Here is a 22,553-nt window from a genome sequence, read left to right as displayed (position 1 = left end):
AGCTAAGATCCAGAAGAAAGGAGATGGTAGGAAACTGGGATGATTGAGGCAGACATTCTGAATGGTGAACTCCTGGCCTCACCTTTGTTCTGAGTGTGGGTGGTATGCATTTGTGTGTGCACATGTATATATTGATAGGGCTCTAAGGTCAAAGGTGTTGATGGGGTTTCCCCAAACTTTTCTGATCACTAGAATCTCCTCTGAAGCTTTGTAATCATTAATGAAGCCCAGGTACCATCTCAGGGCCCTGAAAATGAATCTCCAGGGATGGGAACTGGAATCTGCATTCTAACATTTTCTGGTATGCCAGTGATCAACGAGGTGTGGAAACTGGGTGATACTCAGGATCTTGACTGACCTTGAGGACTAGGATAAGGAAGCCTATATGGAGAGGAAAGAATGAAAAATCTGTCATGGGTAAAGGCAGAATTTGTAGATCTAACAAAAATACATAGACCAGTGATTTTGGAAATATGTTTTCCAAAACCTCTTTTCCAACTAAGCCCATGCCATCAGAAGTTGAAATGGGCAAGGTCAACAACAGTCAGGAGCTAATTTCCTTCTTCCTAGGGATTCTGCCTGCAATTCAGGATACTGCCATCAGGGGCCTGGTGCTGCCCTGGACCTGTAGCCCCCTCACAGCACAGCAAACTGAGACAGAAGTGAACACACAGGACCACTCCATGGTGGGCCTTAACACACAGTAATGAGGTACATCTGAGCTGTACTAACTAGCACCCCACGAACATTCCCACCCAAGTCCTCCTAACAGGGGGTGTCCTGAAGCCACAGATTATAGACTTGAAATATTTTGCAAACCTCATGTTCTAGTGAATGCAGATTCCGCATTTTACGCCATGATCTGTGTTTGTTTTAATAGAAAAGTGGGTGCCTGCTCACCTACTCAAATATCTTTGAGTATGTTCACACACTGAAATTACCTAGGGACCTTTAAAAGATACTGACACCTAAGACTCGGCCCCAGAGAGTTTAATTGGACTGGGTTGGGCTCTGAAAAAATAAGATTTTCCTTCCCAGGAGACTCTAACAAGTAGCAGAGGTTGAGAACCCCAGGGCCATACCATGCTCTGCTTTCATCTCTTGTCTAACATACCATGGGCACAGCACCATGTACCCACCCACTTACAGAAACTTAGGCATACACATTTACTACTCACTTTTCAGAATAGGCAATAAATACCTTACCTAAGGGTAACTGACAGGCCAGCCAGTTCTCACCAATTATTTCTTTCTGTCAGCCATCCCCACAAAGCAAATCAACTGCCAACAAAGGCCCAGTTTCTCTCACTAAGATGCATAACTTCTGAGACCTGTGCTCTTGATAGGGGGAAAGTATGTTTTTATTTTCACTAACCTCTAACTGAAATTTAACATCTCCCTCAATTGTGACTGCAGGCAACAAACTGTAGTGCTGTTAGCACTAGAAATCCTAGATGTTTTCCTCTAATGATATAGATACCTCTGAATATCATTTACTCTTGAAATCATGAAAATGATTGGACCTCTTGCTGGGTCTCGCTATTTAATGTACTGATAAAGAAGCACATATGTTATCACCATGCCACAAATTTGTCTTTTTTGATGCTTTGGTGGTTGTATTTCACTATACTTAATTTCCTATATACATAATCTATGCATTGAAATTTGTAATTCTGGGAACCGGTCTACAGGCTTCTAACTGTTCAGCCAGCTGTTACGCTTCTGTGGTTGGCATCAGAGGCCTGCAGAAAGCTTCCCAGTGGTAGTGGGCAGCAGTGCATTGAGCAAATGACTCTTACCTGTGGGTCGGAGAGCCGGGAAAGGTCAGGGTACAGGTAGAACTTGATGCCTTCAGAGGCCCCAGGCAATGTGACCCCTCGGATCAGGAGGATCAGAAGCATAATATAGGGGAAGGTCGCGGTGACATATACAACCTGCCCAAGAGAGGAGAGACTAAAATCAAGAAGGGGTGACGGCAGGAGGGGATGTGGTAGGCCTCTAACTTCTGGTGGGGCAAAGGGCTTCCCTGCGTAGCAACAAGAAGTGAACCCCTAACACAACCTGGTCTCCTGCCTCCTTCCTTACCACCATCCCCTAAGGGTTGGGTCTTACAGTAAAGCTTGATATCACTGTTTTTCGAACATTTTTTATCACAACCCACAGAAAGAAATACACGTCTGATAACTCTGTACACATTGAGCTGAAAAGGGAAGTTCCACAAAACTATACTCACTCTAACATGTGATACACTCAGTATTTGCTATTACACACTATTTCATTTTTTAAAGAAAGTCTGGTTATGACCCTCTAAATTCACATTATAGTTCACCAAGAGGCCAAGGTCCACATTCCTAAAAAGCACTGTTCTTAATGAGACGCAAGTGTTCATAGCCAAGGATGGGATGGGATAGGACAGGAAAGAGAACGGGGAGAGGGAAGCTGTTTGGGGCAGGAGAGATGCAGTGTTTGCTTCTCCGTGTTTGCCTGGAATCATTTCAGCCTGGTCTGCTTGGAGGCATGTAACTAAGGCCAATCAATGAACCTGACAGGCTCCCTCAGTCCATGGATTCAGTGTAAGAATCAAGACAGTGAAAGAAACAAAATCTTCCCTGAGCTTCCTCACAAAGAGATGCTTAGAAGGATGGGTCAGTACCTTCACAAACTATTAAAGTTCCTGTCCTTGGGGCCATGGCCCCTACCTGATATCCCTACAGGACTCAGTGTTCCCTCCAGTTCTGATTTTTTTCCCTCTTTTTTGCATTCTTTCCTCTAATCACTTGATTCCTTCCTCTCGGTGGGACCTGCCTGTTCATCTGTTTAGATTAACAATTTGTCTTCATTTGGAAGCCACAGACACTTCTGAGACTCTGATGACCGCTATGAAGCCTCTCCCCATTTCTACCAAATGTGCACAGACACATATATGTGTACAAGCTTTTGGACAATGCAGAGACTCTGATTCTGTTAAAAAACTTGTGCTCTGAGGCCTGCCATCTTAATTCCTCCAGTGATAGTGCGACCTCGCACCCCTTTCCAAGCCAGGCTTTCTTTTACCAGTGGTTCAGCTCTTCATGCCATTCATTCATTTTTTAATTTACTCACTCGTCCACCTACTCATTCACACAGCAATAATACTCTTACGTACCAAAGACTGAGCTAGACCCTAGCATGTACAAATAAGAATGAGTCACAGGATGGAAGTTTCTGCTTCAATAGAAAGAATAGGCTTCTCCACCAATAGAAAGAATAGGTAGACATTCGGGTAGGCAGATAATTAATGCATTATGTAATCATGAGAGTGTAAAGGATGATGGAGCACAGAGAAAGGAGTAGCTAACTATAGGGGCAGTCAGGGAGGGCTTCTCCAAGGAGATGACCTCAGTGTTGGCCCATAAAGGCTGAGTAGGAGTTCAGGACATGGGCAATGGGGACAGAAGGAGGAAGAGAACAAAATCCTATTACATTCCAAGTGCTTAATGTATAACAATAGAAATGGCTGCATTTTTAAAATAAATTTTATTTACTTATCTTTAGAGGGGAAGGAGAAGGGGAGAGAAACATCCGTATATAGTTGCCTCTTGTGCATCCCCTGCTGGGAACTGGCTGCAACCCAGGCATGTGCCCTGACTGGGAATCGAACTGCGATCCTCTGGTTCGCGGGCCTGTCTGTGCTCAATCCACTGAGCTACATCAGCCAGGAGAAATGGCTACATTTATACAGTATTTCTTCTTGGATGTGTTTCTTTTAGCATTCATTTTATTTTTATGTAAATTAACATCCTACAAAAATTGAAATAGAAACACTAAATATAGTATTGTACATAACACTGAAGGGATTGAAGGGACAAAAAGACTATGAAACAACCTACTCCTATATCTTTGCACTTAAATTACAAACTGAAATGTAAGATACTATACTTGATAAAAATACAAACATAGGTCATTTGGTTGCTAAGCGACAAGACAGTGACATGAAGCCAGGCCTCAAAATAGGAAATTAGAGCCATCAGGGTGTGGTATCATTGGATCCAGCTGATACGGGTTGTAGGCTAGATTATTTCATCCAGACACTGTCCCTAACCCACAAGGAGGGCACCATCCTCAGCCCGCCCAGGGCTCCACCCCACCGACTGCAGCACCCATTTCCAAATCATCAGATCAACTGACATGTCATGTAATCAGTGCAAACAATCTCCTGGTGTCCTACACAATGGAATCCAGAAAAGGTGATTGTAAGTCAAATATATAATAACAGACCAATGGTTGATATTAATAACAATCAAAATTAGAGGCCAGCAGTTAATAGGATTGTTGGTTTCTACCCAGAGGACTAACATACTATAAAATCTCCATTTCCTTTACCGTCATAGGCACAGTCTATCATAGATCTACAGAATTTCATGTAAATCCTTAATTCTCTTCCTTCAAAATGAATCCCCTCAGTTAACTAGCTTACATCTATGAAAAGTCACACTAAAAATATATTGCTTTTGCTGAATAATTTCCACTTCCATGTCTGTTATATGGCAAAAGATTAATTATCTGGACCGCCCAGGACCTGATTAATGACATTTCTGGAGCTTGGCTATCTGAAACCCTAATGCTCATAAACCTAAGTAAAAGAATGTTAGTTACCATGTAGAATGTAAGAAAAACTGAAAATCATAGAAATTTGGTTTTTGTCTATGGCAGGGGTGTCAAACTCATTTTCACCGGGGGCCACATCAGCCTTGCAGTTGCCTTCAAAGAGCCAAATGTAATCTTAGGACTGTAGAAATGTAACTACTCCATAACTAAGGGCAAGGAGCTTGGTGCTACACTGTGTAGAAACAAGGTACCACGCCAGATAAAATAAGGTGGAATGGGACCTTGTGTTTGCCACCTGTGATCTATGGGATTACCTTCATGTGACTAAACTTGCTGACTATTATCTGACAAGTCTGTCTGTTAAAAGATTTCGTTTATTCAATTTTTAGAGAGAGGGGAAGGGAGGGAGAAAGAGATAGAGAGAAACACTGATGTGCTAGAAGAACATTGATCAGTTGCCTGCCACACCCCCCCAACTGGTGACCTGGCCCGCAATTCAGGCATGTGCCCTGACCTGAAAATCTAAGGGGCAGCCTTTCCATTTGTGGGATGATGCCCAAGTCACTAAGCCACACTAGTCAGGGCTGACCAGTCTATTTTGAGTGGACTGGGCCACTGCGGTGTCATTAAAGGGTCACTTATAACCTGACCAGTAACATATATGGCAGATTGTTCCTCTGTAACCACACTGGCATGGTTTTATTAAATCACTGCTGGCGATGTTGAAGCAGTTCTGTTGCTTAGACTTCTAACTGGGTTCTCTGCTTCTATGTTACATCTGGAGGGCTAAACTTCCTCCACTGGTATCTATACCTTAATTTTTATATGGCTTTTATAAAATCATAAGGGAAATAAAATATGCAGATGAATTTCCCAAAGACCACGGTGCAGGCAACAAGTTAGCCTGCCAAATGAAACCACTGGCTGGCAGGCATTAGCTAGAAAAATTCCTTTGTAAGCTGAGGTTTGAGAGTCTCAAGTCAGGGTACAAAAGGTGGTTTAGGGGCATCATTATGTAATGCACACAAGTGGAGAGGGGTATGAAAGTTAAAAATGCAGTGCTGACGACAGTCTGTATCTGTTATTGGTCTCAGCTCTCCTAAAAGACCCTCTAATGTGTTTCTACCCCCAGCCACACCAGACACTTGGGTGTCATCTTTGATTTTTCCTGAGAACAGTTACAGGCTATCCAAACAATATAGATCTTGTCATCAAGAGATTGCACATAAATCACATGCATGCTGCCATAACCCTCCTGGGTTCGTTGCAGACATCACTAATTGATCACAACACACTTTGCAGCTAAGCCTGGATGCAGCTTCAGACCCTCCACACAGGACTCCACACAGCCCCCATAATCAGTTGAAAAGAAGCCCACTTTTGGCTACCCTTGAGCTCATCCATTTTTCACATATGCATTCAGTCTCCTCCAAGTCCTTTGTCCTTGTCCTCATAATGGTAAGACCAAGGTGTGTGCTCTAAGAACTGCTGAGTGTGAGATGCATGACACCTACAAATGTATGATGAAAACAGAAAAGGAGACCAGATAGACAGGTTGGAAGGGTCGATGTTGAAGAAGGTTTCAGCCTTCTAACAGCAGGTTGAAGCTGAGTCTCTAAGACTAAGTAGAATGGGAGAGGCCAAGTCAGGCAGGGAAGATGTGGAAATAGCCAAGGATGTGGAAAAGGGCACAGAATCTTGCCCCCTGGGATGTCTAAGAACCTCCAGGTTGTCCTCTAGGTGCTCAAGCTGGAGACAGCCTCCTTTCCTTCCTCAGGTTCTTCCACATTCAACCAGTGGTACCAAGTGCTGCCGAACTGATCTCCAATTATATTCTGAAATTACACCCCCTCTTCATCCCTATCATCAGGGACCTCCATCACCTTTTTTCTCCATCATGCAACAGCCCTACACTATCTATAATGTGTCTCAGGTTTCAAACACATGAATCTGGCACACATATTCCTGCTCCTCTGAGTCCTCCCCTCACCCTCCGCCCCACACTCAAGGTTGTGAGATAGAGTGCAAAAGACTGGCCTTTGGGTCAGATGACCCTGCGTTCCAATCCTGGCTCTGCACATAAATCACATGCATGCTGCCATAACCCTCTGTATGGCTTCACAGTTGCCACCATTCCCCACCCACTCTGTTCTCCACTGTGCCAGGTTCCTTAAGTTGGGGAGCATGTTAGGTTCCTTCAGGCTTCCTTGCCTTTTCATATCTACCTTTGTCCAGAATGTTCACAAGCTCCTGGCCCACCCATGACATTAGTCCTGGTGTGTCCCAATCCTCACAAGTCTGAGGATTCCTTAAAGCCAGGGACTGTGTCTTCCACTTGTCATATCACTGACCTATCTATGTTACATGTCAGGCAGCCGAGGCTCAGAGCAGTCGGTCTGCAGTATCTCGGTCTGATCATCTTAGTCTGCCAATATAAACCATGCCATGTACCCAGATGTTGAGAGACTAAAGTGCCACGTCCTCCATGACCAGTATCCTGCATTTACCCCCAGTCATTTCAGCATCCTCCCGGCACTACAGCTGTTTTCTGTCAGCTGTTTTATTGCTGGGTAAGATTGAGATTTCTAACATATAAGTTCTACAGGGAATGGGAGGTTTTGTCTTTTACTTTGCAGCTATAAGGACAGTAAGTGGTACATAAAATGTGCTTCATAAGTCTTTGTAAACAAGGAACACACTGATAGTGACCAGAGGGGCAAAGGAGAGGGGAAAGGGGAAAGAAGGGAAAGGATCTAGTCAAGGTACTGGTATAAATGATCCATGGACATGGACAATAGGGTGAGGATTGACTGTGGGAGCTGGGTGGGTGGATGTGGTGGGGCAGGGGAGAGCAACAGGGGAAAATTGGGACAAATGTAATAGAACAACAACAAAAAATAAAATTGAAAAAAGGATAAAGAAATAAGCAATCTAAGACCTGGAACTCTGAGGTTTCTTAGAAGGCAGGCCTTCAGAATACCACTTTGAATTCTGTCCACATGAAATGCTGGATCCACATAAAATAAGATTTGGAAAACTGAATCAGATTTGAAGTGATGTGTTTATAAGGAAATCACAAAGAGATCTGGTTTAAATTGAAAGACCAGTTCAGATACAGAGGGCAAGAAGTTCAGGTACAAGGTGCTTCCCAGCAAAGTTCAGCGTTGCTTTCAAGATGTCTGAGCCCCCAGATTTGTCTGGAAGAGCCAAGCAGGGCTCAGCATTATGCTAAATTATGCAGTGTTTGGTGATGGGCACAATAAGGTCACTAACAAGGTACCCTGAAGTCTGGCTGTTCCTGGCTGCTGCTAGTGGTGGCTCACACCCAGGTGGGCGTGGGGAAAGGAGGGTTTAATCTGTCAGAACTCTCAGGCCCCTTAAATGAGACTCCGGTCCCAAGCACACCCCTTGGTTAGGAGAGTTTTTTACTATTGTTTAATTTCCTCTTAGCAGGTCAAGTCCTTCTGAATATAAAGGTTAACACAATTGGTGGTAATTACACTGTATCCTGTTTTAATTGACTCTAATTGCTCATTTGCATACCAATACTGGAATTGTGGGGTGTTTTCCCCCTACTTCCAGGACACAGCTGTTTGTTTCATAGCAGGGGGTTTGGTCCTTGGGAATGCCACAAAATTTGCTGGAGGGTTGTCCCTCCCTCAGTTTTCCAGAACAATGGGGTCAACTGGAAAGCCCAGTGTTATTCAGAAGGCATCGGGAAAGCAGGGTGGTGTGGGGGCAGGAACCAGGGCCACAGGGTTAGAGGCTCCAACTTGCTGCAGTTTGGCAAGTTCCACACCCTCTCTAGGCTGGCACTTTACCATCTACAAAGAGGCAGGAAAAAGCTAATCCCAACTCCAGTCCCTCTTGCACCATTTTCCCAACTGTTTTTTTTTTTCGGGTGGGGGATGAGGAGGGGACTTGCAGGAATCACTTTTATATTATTTACTAAGTAAATTAACATACTCTTTTATATTAAATAAACATATGTAATAAAACTGTGAACACCATAAACAGAAAAGCATTTTCTCTTAGCTTAAATAGAAGAAAAATACAAAAATAAATGCAATAAAAATAAAATGATTAAATTTTACCAAAGGCTCTGAGTCTGCTCTCTCTTTGCTCTTTGTTCAACAGCAAGATTATGTGGAAGAAAAGGAGCCACATACTAAACCTGACAAGTTCAGGGGAGGCCTGTGCAGTGGCTTTACAAACTCAGAGACCTAAAAAGTAACTACACAGGATAGTCTGAAATGAAAAACTTCCTAACTAAAAGCAGGTCATGGTGGGTAGTCATGTCCTAGGTCAGTATTCTTTGCTAACAAAGGTCAATCTTTACCTTAACTAAGCCTGTCTATTGTTTTTTGGCATCTATGATAATATACTGTTGGAATGTCAAATTTCCTTTTTCTGGATAGGCCTTTCAAGGCACGAGCACCACACCAAGGGGAGACCACAAATCCCCTCGTTGTTATTGTTATCATGTTAACTGTTGACTGTTACTATCCTGTACCCATCTGTGTAAGAGATGTGTCTATCACTTTACTTTTTATCCAGTCCCAGAGGTTGCCTACCTTCTTTTGATTGTAATGTATAAAATAAGGTGCAAAACTGCCCTTCTCTGGAGCATTATCTCAACTCATTGGCAACTGTCATCAGTTTGACTCAGGGAAACTCACAAAAATGCTCTACAGGTTTGAATGCTTCTTACGTGGACAAGTAGCAAGGGTCAGAGAGGCATTAAATGGTAAGCCAGCATCAGTGTACATTTTCACTTAAGAGACATTAAAAAGGGAATATTGTTTCATTATGTGATTCAATGTTTTTAAATTTGGGTACACTAAAATCCTGTGGACATTAGTAAAAAGAACATTCCCCATATTTGTGGGAGGGACTACATGGGTCCCTGAGGTCCTCCCAGCATCCACCGTGTTTTCTAGAAGGACCCCCATTGGCAACCACAACCCTCTTCAAAACACCAGGACTACTTAACCCTTTTCATATCTTTTTCACCATCCACCCAACCCCTTCTATCAGTTTGTTCTCTGTCTCTATAATTTTGTTTCTGTTCATTTGTTTTGTTTTTTTTTGGATTACACATGTAAGTGAAATCATGTAGCATTTGTGTTTCTCTGTCAGACTTGTTTCATTTAGTGTAACACTTTCTAGGGCCATCATGTTGTTGTAAACGGCAAGATTTCAACCTTTTCTATGTCTGAATAATATTCTAGTGTGTGTGCCTCACATCTTCTTTATCTATTCATCTGCTGATAGACACCTAGGTTGCTGCCATAGCTGATGGCCAGTTACAAGATAAGTCATGAGGATGTAAAGTATAGCACAGAGAATACAGCCAATAATATCGTAATAACTATATATGGCATCAGATGGATAATAGACCTATAGTGCTGATCACTTTGTAAGGTATATATGTGTCTAATCATTATGTTGTATACCTGAAACCAACACTATAATGTATGTCCACTATAATTTAAAAAATACATTTTAAAAAATTGTTAAGAGGCACATCACATAAATGTTAAGTGTTGTTGTAAAAACAGTTGTTGGAAGGCACATGAGGGAACTTTCTAGAGGTGATGGATATTTATTATCTTGATTGTGGTGATAGTTTCAGGGGTGTATGCATAAGTTCAAACCCATCACACTGCATACACTAAATATGTACATTTTTTTGTATGTCAATTATACCTCAATAAAGCTGTTTAAAAAAAACCCCCCCAGGCCTCCACGGAGCTATCCGAGGTGCTGACCATGATTTAGTCTGAGCCTTCAGTAATCCAGCTACCCAGAGTCTTGGAAGATGCTGCTATTAACTGAGCACCTAATGAGTACATGTGTCATATAGTTCCTCTAACTGACCTTTGTATCATTGAGCAGATTCTGTGACCATTTTGCAGACAAAACAAGAAATGAGGGCTACAGATTGAAGTAGCTTGCTCCAGGTCACAGAGCTATAAGTGATCCAAAGACTTTGGGAATGACCATCCTCTACGCCTGAAGTCAACCAGGAATGGCAACAGAGTCATGAAATCTCCAGAAAGGTCTAACCAGTAAAATTAAAAGAGCAGTTAGAACAGACCAGCCAAAGAGATCTCCATTTCTTGGTGAGCCATAGCGTTAAACTTCTCTGTCATACTGTGGCAAATGAGCCTGACAGGGTGGCAGCCAATTTGTTGTGGATCCCATCATCAAGTACATGAGTTAGAAGGCCTCTGAGACCTTTCAGAGTCTCCATATTCCTCCCATGTGAAATGAGGACAATGCCTATCTGAAAGGTGGATGTGAGTATTAGAGATCACCATGCAAAGCACCTGACACAGACACTGCTCAATAATTGAAAGGACTGTGATTGCCTTTGTTGCCCATCATTGGGTCAGTAAGCAGTATTCCTTCAGTCTGGTGAGTGAGATGGTCAGCAGAGAACAACGTATCTGGGGATTCAAGAATGCAAACAGAGAGGCTGGAGTAAGCACTGCTTCAGCTGTGAGGGTGGGCAGAAGACTGACTCCTGAAACTCCTTATGGGATCCTCTCACTGACAGTGGGAGTGGATGGCCATGTGGCAGCAATCAAAGGCTGGTATAAAGAGGTTGTAATTCATTGGCTGGGAAAAATCTGGGTAAATACAGCACAAAGATAAGAAAAACATCAGGACAGAGGGGACATGTACACAGCCATCCAGAGGAGCTACAGCAGCCAGGCTCTGGAATGAAGGCCAGAGAACAAAAGGAGTAAGTCTACGTGGCAATTACAAACAAGACTCCCAACTCCATCCAACAGCTGTGGCAGCTAAGGGGCAGGGTACAGATAGTACTTAGATGAAGTGGGAGAAATTATAGTGGAATGAAACCAGGCAAGAATAAATTCCAATCTAAAAAGGTAAAAGGGATTTTCAAAACTTGAGTTGGAGGGAAGGATGGAGGGAATCATAGACACATACTTGACAGAAATAAAGCCTGCTCTGTAAGAGGGGAGGTGACTTTTGGGAGAAGCCAAGGACAGTGAGCATCACCAACCTTTGTGAAGCTCTAGGAACCCAGCAAAGGAGGAGTTTTGGGGATCACTGTTGAGGGGTATGCAGTTGCTGGGAGCTCGAATGCAGCCCACAGCGGAAAAATTGCTGAGAATTATCAGATACCTATCCCAAAATGCCACTCCTAGCCATGGTAGGCCACAAGGGAAGGATTAGGTTAATGAGGCATCTTTAGGACCTGGGGCATTGTGGGCAAGAAACTAAACATCTTGGGAGCCCGGCGAATGGTATTAGTCTTTCTTTCTGCAAATGGTTGGGCCATAAAGATCATTTTACACCCATGGCTTGTTCCAATCTTGAGATTCCACAACTTTATTATTTAGTAATCAAGGATATCCTGGTTGGAAGCAGAGGGCAAAGAAGGAAAAGTGCTCAGTTCAGCAGAAATGGAAGATCAAGATGTACCTGATAAGAATGGGACTAATATTTATTGTTGGGTCTAGATGCTTTATTCCCACGTTATTCAGTTCTACAGGATGGAGACTGTTATCATTTCTATTTCACAGAACTGAAACTGAGGCACCCAGAAGTTGCATATTTGGCCCATGGTTGCACAGCTCAAAGAAGGGCAGGATTCAAGCTCAGATCCATTCAACTCCAAAACCAGCACTCAATCACTACACAGCCCCATCGGGAATTCAGGCTTAATCTCATAACACATCTCCCTGTGATTCCTAAACAAATCTAGCACTTCTCTGCATGCAAGCCTTTGCTTTTATCATTTCCTTCACCTGCAAGGTTCTTTGCCCTTTGTCTACTTACCAAATCTTGCCAACCTTCAAGACCAGTTCAAATACCACGTCTTCCAGGACTCAGCACTAGGTCATCCAGGCCAGATAAAACACTGCTTCTATAATCTACAACTCATTGAGTAATATGGCATATGGATATAGAGAATGGCCTTGACTTAAGAAAAAACAACTTCAAATCCAGCTCCTGGCATTTTCTATAGTATGTGACTAACTTTTGATAAGTTATATTTTTAGATCTTGATATTTTCTTCTGTATAATAGAAATAATATAGCAGATTAACTCAATCCCTGTGAGCCTTGGGTTCTTACATGTATAAACTGTGGATAACAGTTCTCACCTCTCATGGTAAATGTGAGAATTAAATGAGCCAATGTTTACACAGCACTAGGTCTAATGACTTGACACATCAGCCCTTAGTAACCAGCTCCCCTTCCTCCTTTTATTCCACCTTTTCATATACCTGTCTCTTCCTCCCAGTTGAGATCTATTGGAGTGTAAGGGCCTTACTCATCTATGCAGGCTCTGAATGCATTTCCCAAAGTCCTACATAGACTGTAAATAGTTGATAAATGAACACATTCAGACCTCAGTAATCCAGTGAGAACAAATGGAACAAAACAGGATATAATCTCATGTGTCTTCAATGGGCCTTTGCTGTAAATTACCCCTGTTCTCACTTGAGCCTCTCCATCTAAGACTAAAGAACTTTCTATTTAACTCATTCACCAGCTATTTACTGAGCCCTCTGTGGGCCAGGCCCTGTGCTGGTTTTGGAGAGCATGCTAATGAATAGGCTGGGTGTACAAGCCAGCCCTAGACACAGACAGCTAAGTGATGGACCATAGTGGACAGCAGCAGTGGGAGCTCAAGGACACAAAGTGATGAGGTATGGCTAGACAGGTCCTCCTGGAGCTGAGCTTTGAAGGGGAACAGGCTGTCCATCTTGCTCCAAAGAGTCCTGATCTATAATGTATTGTGCAAATAAATTCCTTAGAGCAAGAAGGGTCAGGACATGGAGCATGCAGGGCACTTCAGCCTGGGACGGTAACCTCCAATGAAAGAAGCAAGCTGCATGGTGGCAGGGAAGTTGGGCCCAAAGTGACAAGGTACATAAATAGCAACCATGATCATTAAGATGGTTGAGCCCAATTCAAATCCTTGTCTATGGGAGATCTAAATATCACTGGATAGGGGAGTCTACTATTTAAGCCTGTTTCATGGTGAATCAATGCTATTGATTTTTACATAGCTCCACCACAAAGATTACAAAAATGAAAACAAATCCTCAAAGAAATACAAGCAACATAAATATTCCATACAGTGCCCAGCCAAGCATACACCAGCTTTAGAAGCTATTATTTAGTGCCTGGAAAACACACTCAGTACCTTGGCTAATAATGACTTAACTCCCATCCATCTCTTGGACTAGAAGGCTGGTGTTGCTATGGTGACCAAGGGCACCATTAGAACACACCATTAAATCCCAGGCAGGGATTTACCAGTGCAGGGAGGCTGTCAGGTGAGAAGTACCACTCCATGTCCTCTCCTGTATTCTTCAACATACTGGGTGTAGCAACAGAGATGTAAAAAGGAGAGTGCCAGCTGATGCTCAGGGCCTGCGTCTACAACCAGAAAGGGCCAGGAGCTGCCTGGATCCTGCAAACATTGCCTAATCTCTAAGACAGACTGCCTTTCTTCCATTCCACAGGCCAAAGACTCAGACCTCTTCTTGCCCTTCCTCAGGCATTCTGAGCAATATGGACCCTCTTCAGGCCACGCATGCTAGCTGCAACATGCTGCTTCCAAAAAAGCTTTACTTCTAGAAAGAAAAATTATCTATGCTTGCCTCTTGCTCTTCCTGTTCTGGCTGTTTGCTGAGTTTTTTTTAGTTTTTTTCAGGTTCAGTTGTTGATAGTTATGAATTTGTTGCCATTTTAATGTTCATAGTTTTTATCTTTTTCTTAAATAAGTCCCTTTAATATTTCATGTAATAATGGCTTGGTGATAATGGACTCCTTTAGCTTTACCTTGTCTGGGAAGCACTTTATCTGCCCTTCTATTCTAAATGATAGCTTTGCTGGATAGAGTAATCTAGATTGTAGGTCCTTGCTTTTCATCACTTTGAATACTTTTTGCCAGTCCCTTCTAGCCTGCAAAGTTTCTTTTGAGAAATCAGCTGATAGTCTTATGGGAACTCCTTTGTAGGTAACTCTCTAACTTTCATGATTCTCTCTTTATCTTTAACCTTTAGAATTTTAATTATGATGTGTCTTGGTGTTGCCCTCTCTGGGTCCAACTTGTTTGAGACTCTCTGTGTTTCCTGGTCTTGTATGTCTATTTCCTTCACCAAATTAGGAAGATTTTCTTTCATCATTTTTTCAATTAAGTTTTCAATTTCTTGTTCTTCCTCTTCTCCTTCTGGCATCCTTACAATTCAGATTTTGGTATGTTTGAAGATGTCCCAGAGGCTTCTTATACTATCCTTGTTTTTTTCTAAATTCTTGTTTCTTCTTGCTGTTCCAGCTGAATGCTTAATTTTTCCTTATGCTCCAGATCATATATTTAAATCCTGGCTTCCTCCCCTTCACTGTTGGTCCCCTGTAGATTTTTCTGTATTTCACTTAGTGTAACCATTTCTTCAACCTTTATGTTGTTGCCGTACTCAATGAATTCTTTCAGCATCCTGATCACCAGTGTTTTGAACTCTGCATCTGATAAGCTAGTTACCTCTATTTCATTTCGTTCTTTTTCTGGGGTTTTGTTCTATTCTTTCATTTGGGCCATATTTCTTAGTCCCATCAATTTGGCAGTCCCACTGTGTTTCTTTCTGTGTATTAGGTAGAGCTGCTTTGATTCCCTGTCTTAGTAGCATGGCCTATTGTAGAAAAGGCACCTGTAAATAGTGTTGGGTGGTGTCTTAGGTAATTGCTAGGGCAGAGCAACCCACTTCACCACTTTGTGGCTCTGTGTGAAAGGAGCACTTGGAGATGAGACAGTGCTGCTGCCTGGCTTCTGGAGGTTTGTCCAGCGATTGCCCCATTTCTAGTCACTTCACCCACTCCCTGTATGCGACTGGCACCCTTCCTTCCAGCTGTTGCCCTACTGCTGAATCCCAGAGTGGGTGGGTTTGTGTATGTTCTAAAACCATGTGGGCCCTTTAAGTGGAATTTCCTGAAAATCTGGCCATTTTTTCAGCTGCCCAAACCCCCATTGGTTTTTACAGCCAGAAGTTATGGGAACTTACCCGCCTGGAACTGGAACCCTGGGCTGTGCAGTCTGAGGCTGGGATTGCTCACTCCCAAGGTATCCTTCCCAATTTTTATCCACCACACATGAATGTGGGACTGCTTGTGCTGCCGCCATCTCTCTGTGCCACACTGGACCTCCTTGCTTCTCTGCCCATTTCCATCTCTGCCCCTCCTACCAGTCTGGATGAATGTGGCTTCTTTAAACCCTTGGTTGTTGGACTTCCATACAGTCTGATTTTCTGACAGGTCTGAATATTATTTGTTTTGAGGTTTAGTTGTAATTCTTTCTGTGGTTGTGTGAGGCAGCAAAACATGTCTTACTACATCTCAATGTTGACTGGAAGTTTGATTCCACATTTTCTTGCAAAGAAACAACCAAGTACTTTTTGGATTTAAGAAAGGAAGATACACATGAGTAGATGAAGCTGTATTTTATTGTTACTGCAATACTGCAGTACTGCTATTATAATTTAAATGATATACTAGCAAACAGAAGAACCTGCAAAGGCCTTGGGAAGAGATAAAGAAATTCAAAGCAACAAAACTCTGGTGTGGTTCCTTCATGTGTCACATAAGAATAAGGTTAAGAAAAGCAGAGCAGATTAGGTAGAATATTTTTGCTCCTGGTAAAGATCCTTCTTAATGGAAGCATTATGTACCTTCTGGTATATAAGATAACAGTGTAACTTAGATGAAGTATGGAACATCAGAGGATTCTCATCTTTTGGGGGACACAGGCCCCTATAAAAAGCAGGTGACAAATATGAACCCTCACCATAGAAAAGTGTACATATCCACATGATACACAATTTTTATGATTCTAAGGGGTTCAGAGGCCCCTTGAAGCATTTGTGAGCCCCAGGTAAAGAAATCCTAACATACATGCTCAAGACTACACTCTATATTCCCTTTTCCTGAGCTCTAAACATCCCCATCTGTCACTCAAATATCTCCACTTGCAGTCTTACAAGCATCATAAATGTAATGAGTCCCCAGAGAGACTCATATCTCCCTCAACTCCAGCCAAATCTCCTCCTCCTACCTCATAACACTGTCCAGCAGCTCTACCAAGCCCTCAAGCTAGGAATGTGGTTTTCATTTAGGACTTCTCTCTTTCACCATCTACATTCAGTCATGAGGGCTGATTCACACTTGCTTATTTTTTCAAGCCTGTCCTCTTCTCCCTGATCTCAAAGCTGCCTACTGAACTACAGCTACATGGAATCCAGCCTTAGCTCCCAGCTACCCATTTACCATGCCACAATCATAGTGACGTTTCTCTAAGAAAAGCTTGCTCCTATCACCTCTCTGCTTTAAGCCCTTTAGTGACTCTCCATTGCTCTCAACTTATAAGTAGGATGATCTACAAACCCTTTGTAGGTTAGTCCCTGACCACCAATCTAGCCTGTTTCTCTGTTCCCTCTCAAGAACTGCCTGTGCTTGCCACACCACATTTTTTTCTGTGCCTTTTCTGAGCCACATGCTCTCTCTCACACTCTTTCTGGACCACCCCACGTGCTGCACAGGGACCACATCTTGGATATTTGTCTCTGTGTCTCAAGAACCTATTAGGGTACCTGGAACCCAGGATATGTTTAATAAATGCATGGTAAATTAATCTTATAGCACATGGTTCCATAAAACACTAATGCAGTATTAAATGTTACAGTGAAGCAGAAAAGCAGAGTGGGTTCCAGTCCTAGCTCTGAGACCTCAGGCAGGTCATGGCACCTTTCTAAGCCTCATATATATGACCATAAGGTGAGAATGAAAGTATCTATTTGAGAGAGTTATTGTGAAGGTTAGATATAATGTGAATTAGAGGATGCCACAAAAATAGTCCTGTCTTCTAAAGGGCAACCTGGAGACATGTGGGGTCATTTCAGCTCATTACAAAGACAGGTACAGCATTAATGGCCAAGGGCTAGGAAAGCTGGTGATCCTGCAATGAAAGCACTGGACAGTTTCCACACAACAAAAACTGCCCTATTTTTCATGATTTCCAAAGATCCACCAGATATTCATGTGTGTATGTGGCGGGGAGCTGATTATCCAAAGCCTAGAATCTAACTGTTTTCTATATGAGTATAACCTCAAAGCACATCTTAATGTAAACTGAGTTTCCAGAAATTGAATTACCACATAAATTGAGGAAAGGCTGTACTCTCTTTTATTCAGTACTTTACCAAACTGTGTTCATTATTTCAGAAAATTGTGTCACTAACAGCAACGGAAACTGAGTGGAATCTGAGTGGCCAAAGCAACAGCCTTCTATCAGTCCACACTTGCAGCCTTTGCACTTGTGGTGATTCTTTGATAATGTACGTGGTTAGCTCTCTCTCTCGATATAAAACATAGAGAAAAAGTATTGACAAAATTCAGTGGAACCTTGGCTTTCTTCTCTTACTTCCAAGTGATTCATTCCAGGTATGGGCCAACACCTGGCTACCCCATGGCATTTGTGGTATGCCTGAGCATTTTTACACAGTGAAAAACACATGTTTTATTATAAGGAGCTTCCTTTTTGCTTTTCCTTTAAAATATAGGTGGGTATTATATCAATTTTCTTAAACTTACCTGTGCAAGTAGATTATTTTTGAATTGCATTTCAGGGTGGTAAATGCAGTGTTCAAATCCTCATCATCAACAGGGCTGTTGGGTCTATGAGGGGCTTAAGCAGCCCTGGGGGCTTGTGAAGGATTCAGTGTTGGGACTGACATGGAGAGAGCACTTGGTTCTCGGTGTTGATGCTGTTATGGTGAGCATTCTGGGTCTATCCTAACTGTGACACAACATACTTGTGATTCAGGATAAAGATTGTGCCTGGCCTCTGCAGAGTGATTTATCATCTTGCTCTAGTGTTCTCACTGGGGATTCTACTCCTTTATACATGGATAGTTGCCAAACAGGAAGGAAGACAGCTGCTGTCGCAGCATGGAACACAGTGTGAGGTCTGTCCATGTCCCCTCTACTTTCCCCAAACACATCCCTGCTCAAGAACCCTCCATGGCTCCCCACCTCAATGGGCCTAGGATCTCAGTCTAGCACTTCTGCTCCCCCTAACTTGAAATGTGGCCCATCGCTACCCTTCCACCACAGCCACCCTTCAATTCCCCTTTCTTACCCCTCCTCCCCTGGAGGCTCAGCTCAGCCCCTCCTCTTAGCTGTCCTTCAAAGTGAAGTTCACATCCCACATCCTCCAGGAGGCCTTTACAGACCACTCTTGGACACAGTAACTTCCTTATCCAAACTCCATACCAGCAAGGACTATGCTATTATTTGACAGTTAATCTATACCACCAAATTGTGTTAATTATTTTCAAGTGAGTGAATCCACTGGCCCAAGAAATTTTTTAAGTGGAAGAATGGGTTTATATAAATGACAAACAATAAAATGAAAGCAACGGTGATTAGCATGTTTACTGTACAACAAGCATCATTCAGGTGGGAGAAACACTGGTTTGGGGAATCCATCTTTGCAGATATAGATTCAAAATCCACTAGCTGTGTGGCCCTGTACACAGAGCTTACCTCTCTGGGCCTCAGTATCTTCATTTATAAAGGAATTTGCTAACACTCACCTGATAGTCTCCTGTGAAGGCTGAATTAAATAATGAATGTAGAATGCTGAGCCCAATGTTGGGCACAATGTAGGCACTCTGTAAATGTTTCCTTAGCTCATAGGGAAAGAGAGCCTGGGTCAATGTGACTCCATAACTTTGCTGGCCTCCTTTCCATCTCCCTGCATCCCCCTGAAAAGGAACTTGTACCTACAACTGCACATGAGGTCACAGATAATTCCTACTGACTGCCTCATTTTTCACTTCTTTCCCATAAGACAGGTTTTTCGTCTGCTATTATGTTGGCCATGGGGGGGGGGGAAGGGCTTGGTTGTATAACTGCTAGGAAGTACTTTGATACTTTTACCCCAATCAATCAAACAGGTCCTTGCAGGTGATAGGTACCACACACTTGTTGACTGACTGAATTAACCAACAAAGGACCTGATCCCAGAACCACGTGGCTCACCCTAGCAGCAAAGAAATGTGTAATGGCCTCTGACATGTAACTGATGCTCACTCAACACATATAAAGAGGAAGAAAAAGGGAAGGAAAAATGAAGAGATGTGGGAGGAGACAAGATACAGCTTTTGGCCAGTGTACATGGTTCCTTTCCACTGGAATCCCCTTTCTCCTCTGCACTTGGGTAATTAATAACCATCTATACCTCATGGCCAGCTTGATGTCATTGCCTCTCTGGACCAAGTTTCTCTCAGGCACAGGGATGTTTTATAACTGCCCGTTTACTTGTCTGCCTACACTCTAGCCTCTAGACTTGTTTAGAGTGGATATCTGCAGTCCTGGGCACTGGACATGGTATACAGGATGTGCTCAATAAATATTTGCCTCTCGGGGTAAGAAATCTCCCCAGGATCCACAAGCATAGCAGTCATGAGATAAGTAGAGACAAACTTAGGTCTGCTGGATGCTGCTGACTGTAAGAGGCATGGGTAGTTAAGAGAAGGCCAAGGAGGATGAGGATGGGAGGGGCCAGTGAAGGCTTCCTCAAAGAGTAAGATAGCAGAATGAAGAAAAAAAAAAAACCCCAGTGGATGAGTAAGCAAGAGCTGGAATAAGGCCATGTGTTGCCAGAACCTGCCAGTGAACATAGGGAAAACTGGTGGTGAGGGGGAGATAGGCAGAAGGGCTGGTCTGAGGGAACCATTGTTTGGAATAAGTGAGGGAGACATAAATCTCCTCCATCCAATCCTAACATTTCCTAAATGCCAAGACAGGATTTGAGATGAGCCTTCAACCATAAGCAGAATGTCAGGAGGTTAGAGGGGAGAAGGCATCCAGGCAGGAGAAGAGAGACGGTCGGGGCCCAGTCTTGCTGGAGGAGGCAGGTAATGCACAAAGATTTTCTGGGAGACAAGGAGGCAATTCTGGCAGAGGTTTCATACCTTGTAAGCTTCCTAATAAAATAATCTTCTATGGAGCAGAAAAACACTTTACATAAAATATTCCCTTTAACATTCTCAATGATGTGAAAAGACTAAATATCCTAAGAGCCCAAAAATCACAGAATAATTTATGATGTCACGGAATATTTACTCGGTGAAATTTAAAGATCATCTTTTGGCAAAATGGGTTGAAATGCTGTGTGAGGGACTATAAAATGAAAAAGGCAAAATACTGAATTATATTATGTGATGATCAAATGAGGTACAAACTATAATTATATGTGTATAAGAATCAGAGAACAAAATGTGAATAACTTGGGAGGCTATTCTTTTATTTTGAAACAGCTCTTGTTATAATATTGTTGGGCAATTTTTAAAAATTGGTGTAGGTGCTATAGGAGATAGGGAACTACAAGAGAGTTCTGAGATGAAGTCATGCAGTGAAAGCCACAATTAAGGAAACCAAGTCTAGCAGCAGAAGACAAGCAGCAGGACTGGGCAGGGAGCGTGACAAGGTAAACGACTGTGCCATCATCCAGGTGTGAGGTGGGACACACCTGGGTGAAGGTGATGGGAAGGCTCGGTAATGTGCAAAGTAGCTAGGCTACAGTCCCCAGTCATTCAAACACAAATCTAGGTGTTGCTATGAAGAAGTTTTATAGATGTGATTAAAGTCCACAATCAACTGACTTTAATTAAGTAAGGGAGGTCATCATAGATGATCTCAGTGGGCCTTATTCAATCAATTGAAAGGACTTGTGAGGCCTTGTGAGCTGAACTAAGTTTCCCCAGTGAAGAACTTATGCCTCTGGGTAGCTCTGCTGGCTTCTGCCACAGAGTTCCATCCTGTCCTATGGACTTCAGACTTGTCCAGCCAGCCCAGACAATCACCAGTTCCTCATAATGAGTTTCTCAATATACCATATTTTGCTGTGTATAATGCGCACCCATATTTTTGTGCACATTACACATAGGATTATTATACCCATGTTATGTAATCATTGTGCCCATGTAGAATGTGCACCCTTATTTTTCCCTCAAAAATTTGAGCAAAAAAGTGTGCATTATACATGGCAAAATACAATATATCACCTGCTGGTTCTGCTGCTCTCGCTGAATGCCAAGTGACACAGGTGGCAACAGGGTAGGGAGGAAGGGGGGACCTAACAGGCACACTGGAGGAAGACAGTGGTTCCTCATCAATTCCTACTACATTGGCATGAGCTGGCCAACTGCCTCCACACTGACATCAAATAGGTGCCTCCCTAACATACCAGCCCCCTGTATGGCCGTCTGGGCCACATTCTGCCTAGGCCCCTGTCATCCCTCACTGCTTCTCCAAATGCCTCTTCAGGATTTTGCTCCTCACAGTTCCCATCACATATGTCAGAGCTGGTCCATATGTCACATCAGTCCCTGCCCAGAGTGTCCTGGATATGCTAACCCCATGCCCTCCTCCCCCTCCAGTGTGCTCTTGCTACTAGCACCCACCCCGGGCTGAATCATCCTCTTACTAGTGACACCAGCACAGCTCCCCAAACCTGTCACTCGTCACGCTAACCTTGACGGAAGTGGAAGCTGAGGCCCAGAGAGATGAAGTGATATGAGAACAGTGAAAGAAGGTCAGGGTGGCTGGCACTTTACCACACATAGCCAGAAAGTGGTGGGGCGGGACTCCGTGCCAAATACTGGCTCATGCCACTCTACCTCATTGCTATCTCTGTCTTCATCTTCTTGGCACAGTTCTTGAGGGCAGGATACACAGCTAACAAGTCTTCTAACCTTGTCCCCTAGTGTCCAGCATAGTGCTTACTCAGTAGGCACAGAATAAATGCCTCACTGGTTTCTGGCTTAGTTTTCCAATAGCTCTGTACTAGGTCTGGCACTGAGTGCAAAGCCACTTTGACTCTTCTATCCCTGCCACACAGGATGGTGGGTTCCCATGTCC

General features: G+C 43.1%; 1 protein-coding gene across 2 annotated transcripts in view; it reads right to left on the bottom strand.

Moving 5' to 3' along the window:
* Nucleotides 1–22,553, bottom strand: part of SLC6A11 (solute carrier family 6 member 11) — a 126,924-nt gene that overhangs the window by 64,123 nt on the left and 40,248 nt on the right. The window contains exon 6 of one of the 2 annotated variants that reach the window (XM_053669060.1): nt 1,800–1,934. The exons of the other annotated variant lie outside the window; for it this stretch is intronic. Coding sequence (XP_053525035.1) covers nt 1,800–1,934 — 135 coding nt within the window. The remainder of the gene's footprint in view (nt 1–1,799; nt 1,935–22,553) is intronic. 2 annotated transcript variants of the gene reach the window in all.

The sequence above is a fragment of the Artibeus jamaicensis genome, unplaced genomic scaffold (assembly GCF_021234435.1).
Source record: "Artibeus jamaicensis isolate MK-2021 breed Jamaican fruit bat unplaced genomic scaffold, CSHL_Jam_final contig_519, whole genome shotgun sequence".
NCBI classification, from domain to species: Eukaryota; Metazoa; Chordata; class Mammalia; order Chiroptera; family Phyllostomidae; genus Artibeus; species Artibeus jamaicensis.
The sequence above is the reverse complement of the archived record's forward strand: the minus strand, read 5'-3'. Positions and strand labels throughout refer to the sequence as shown.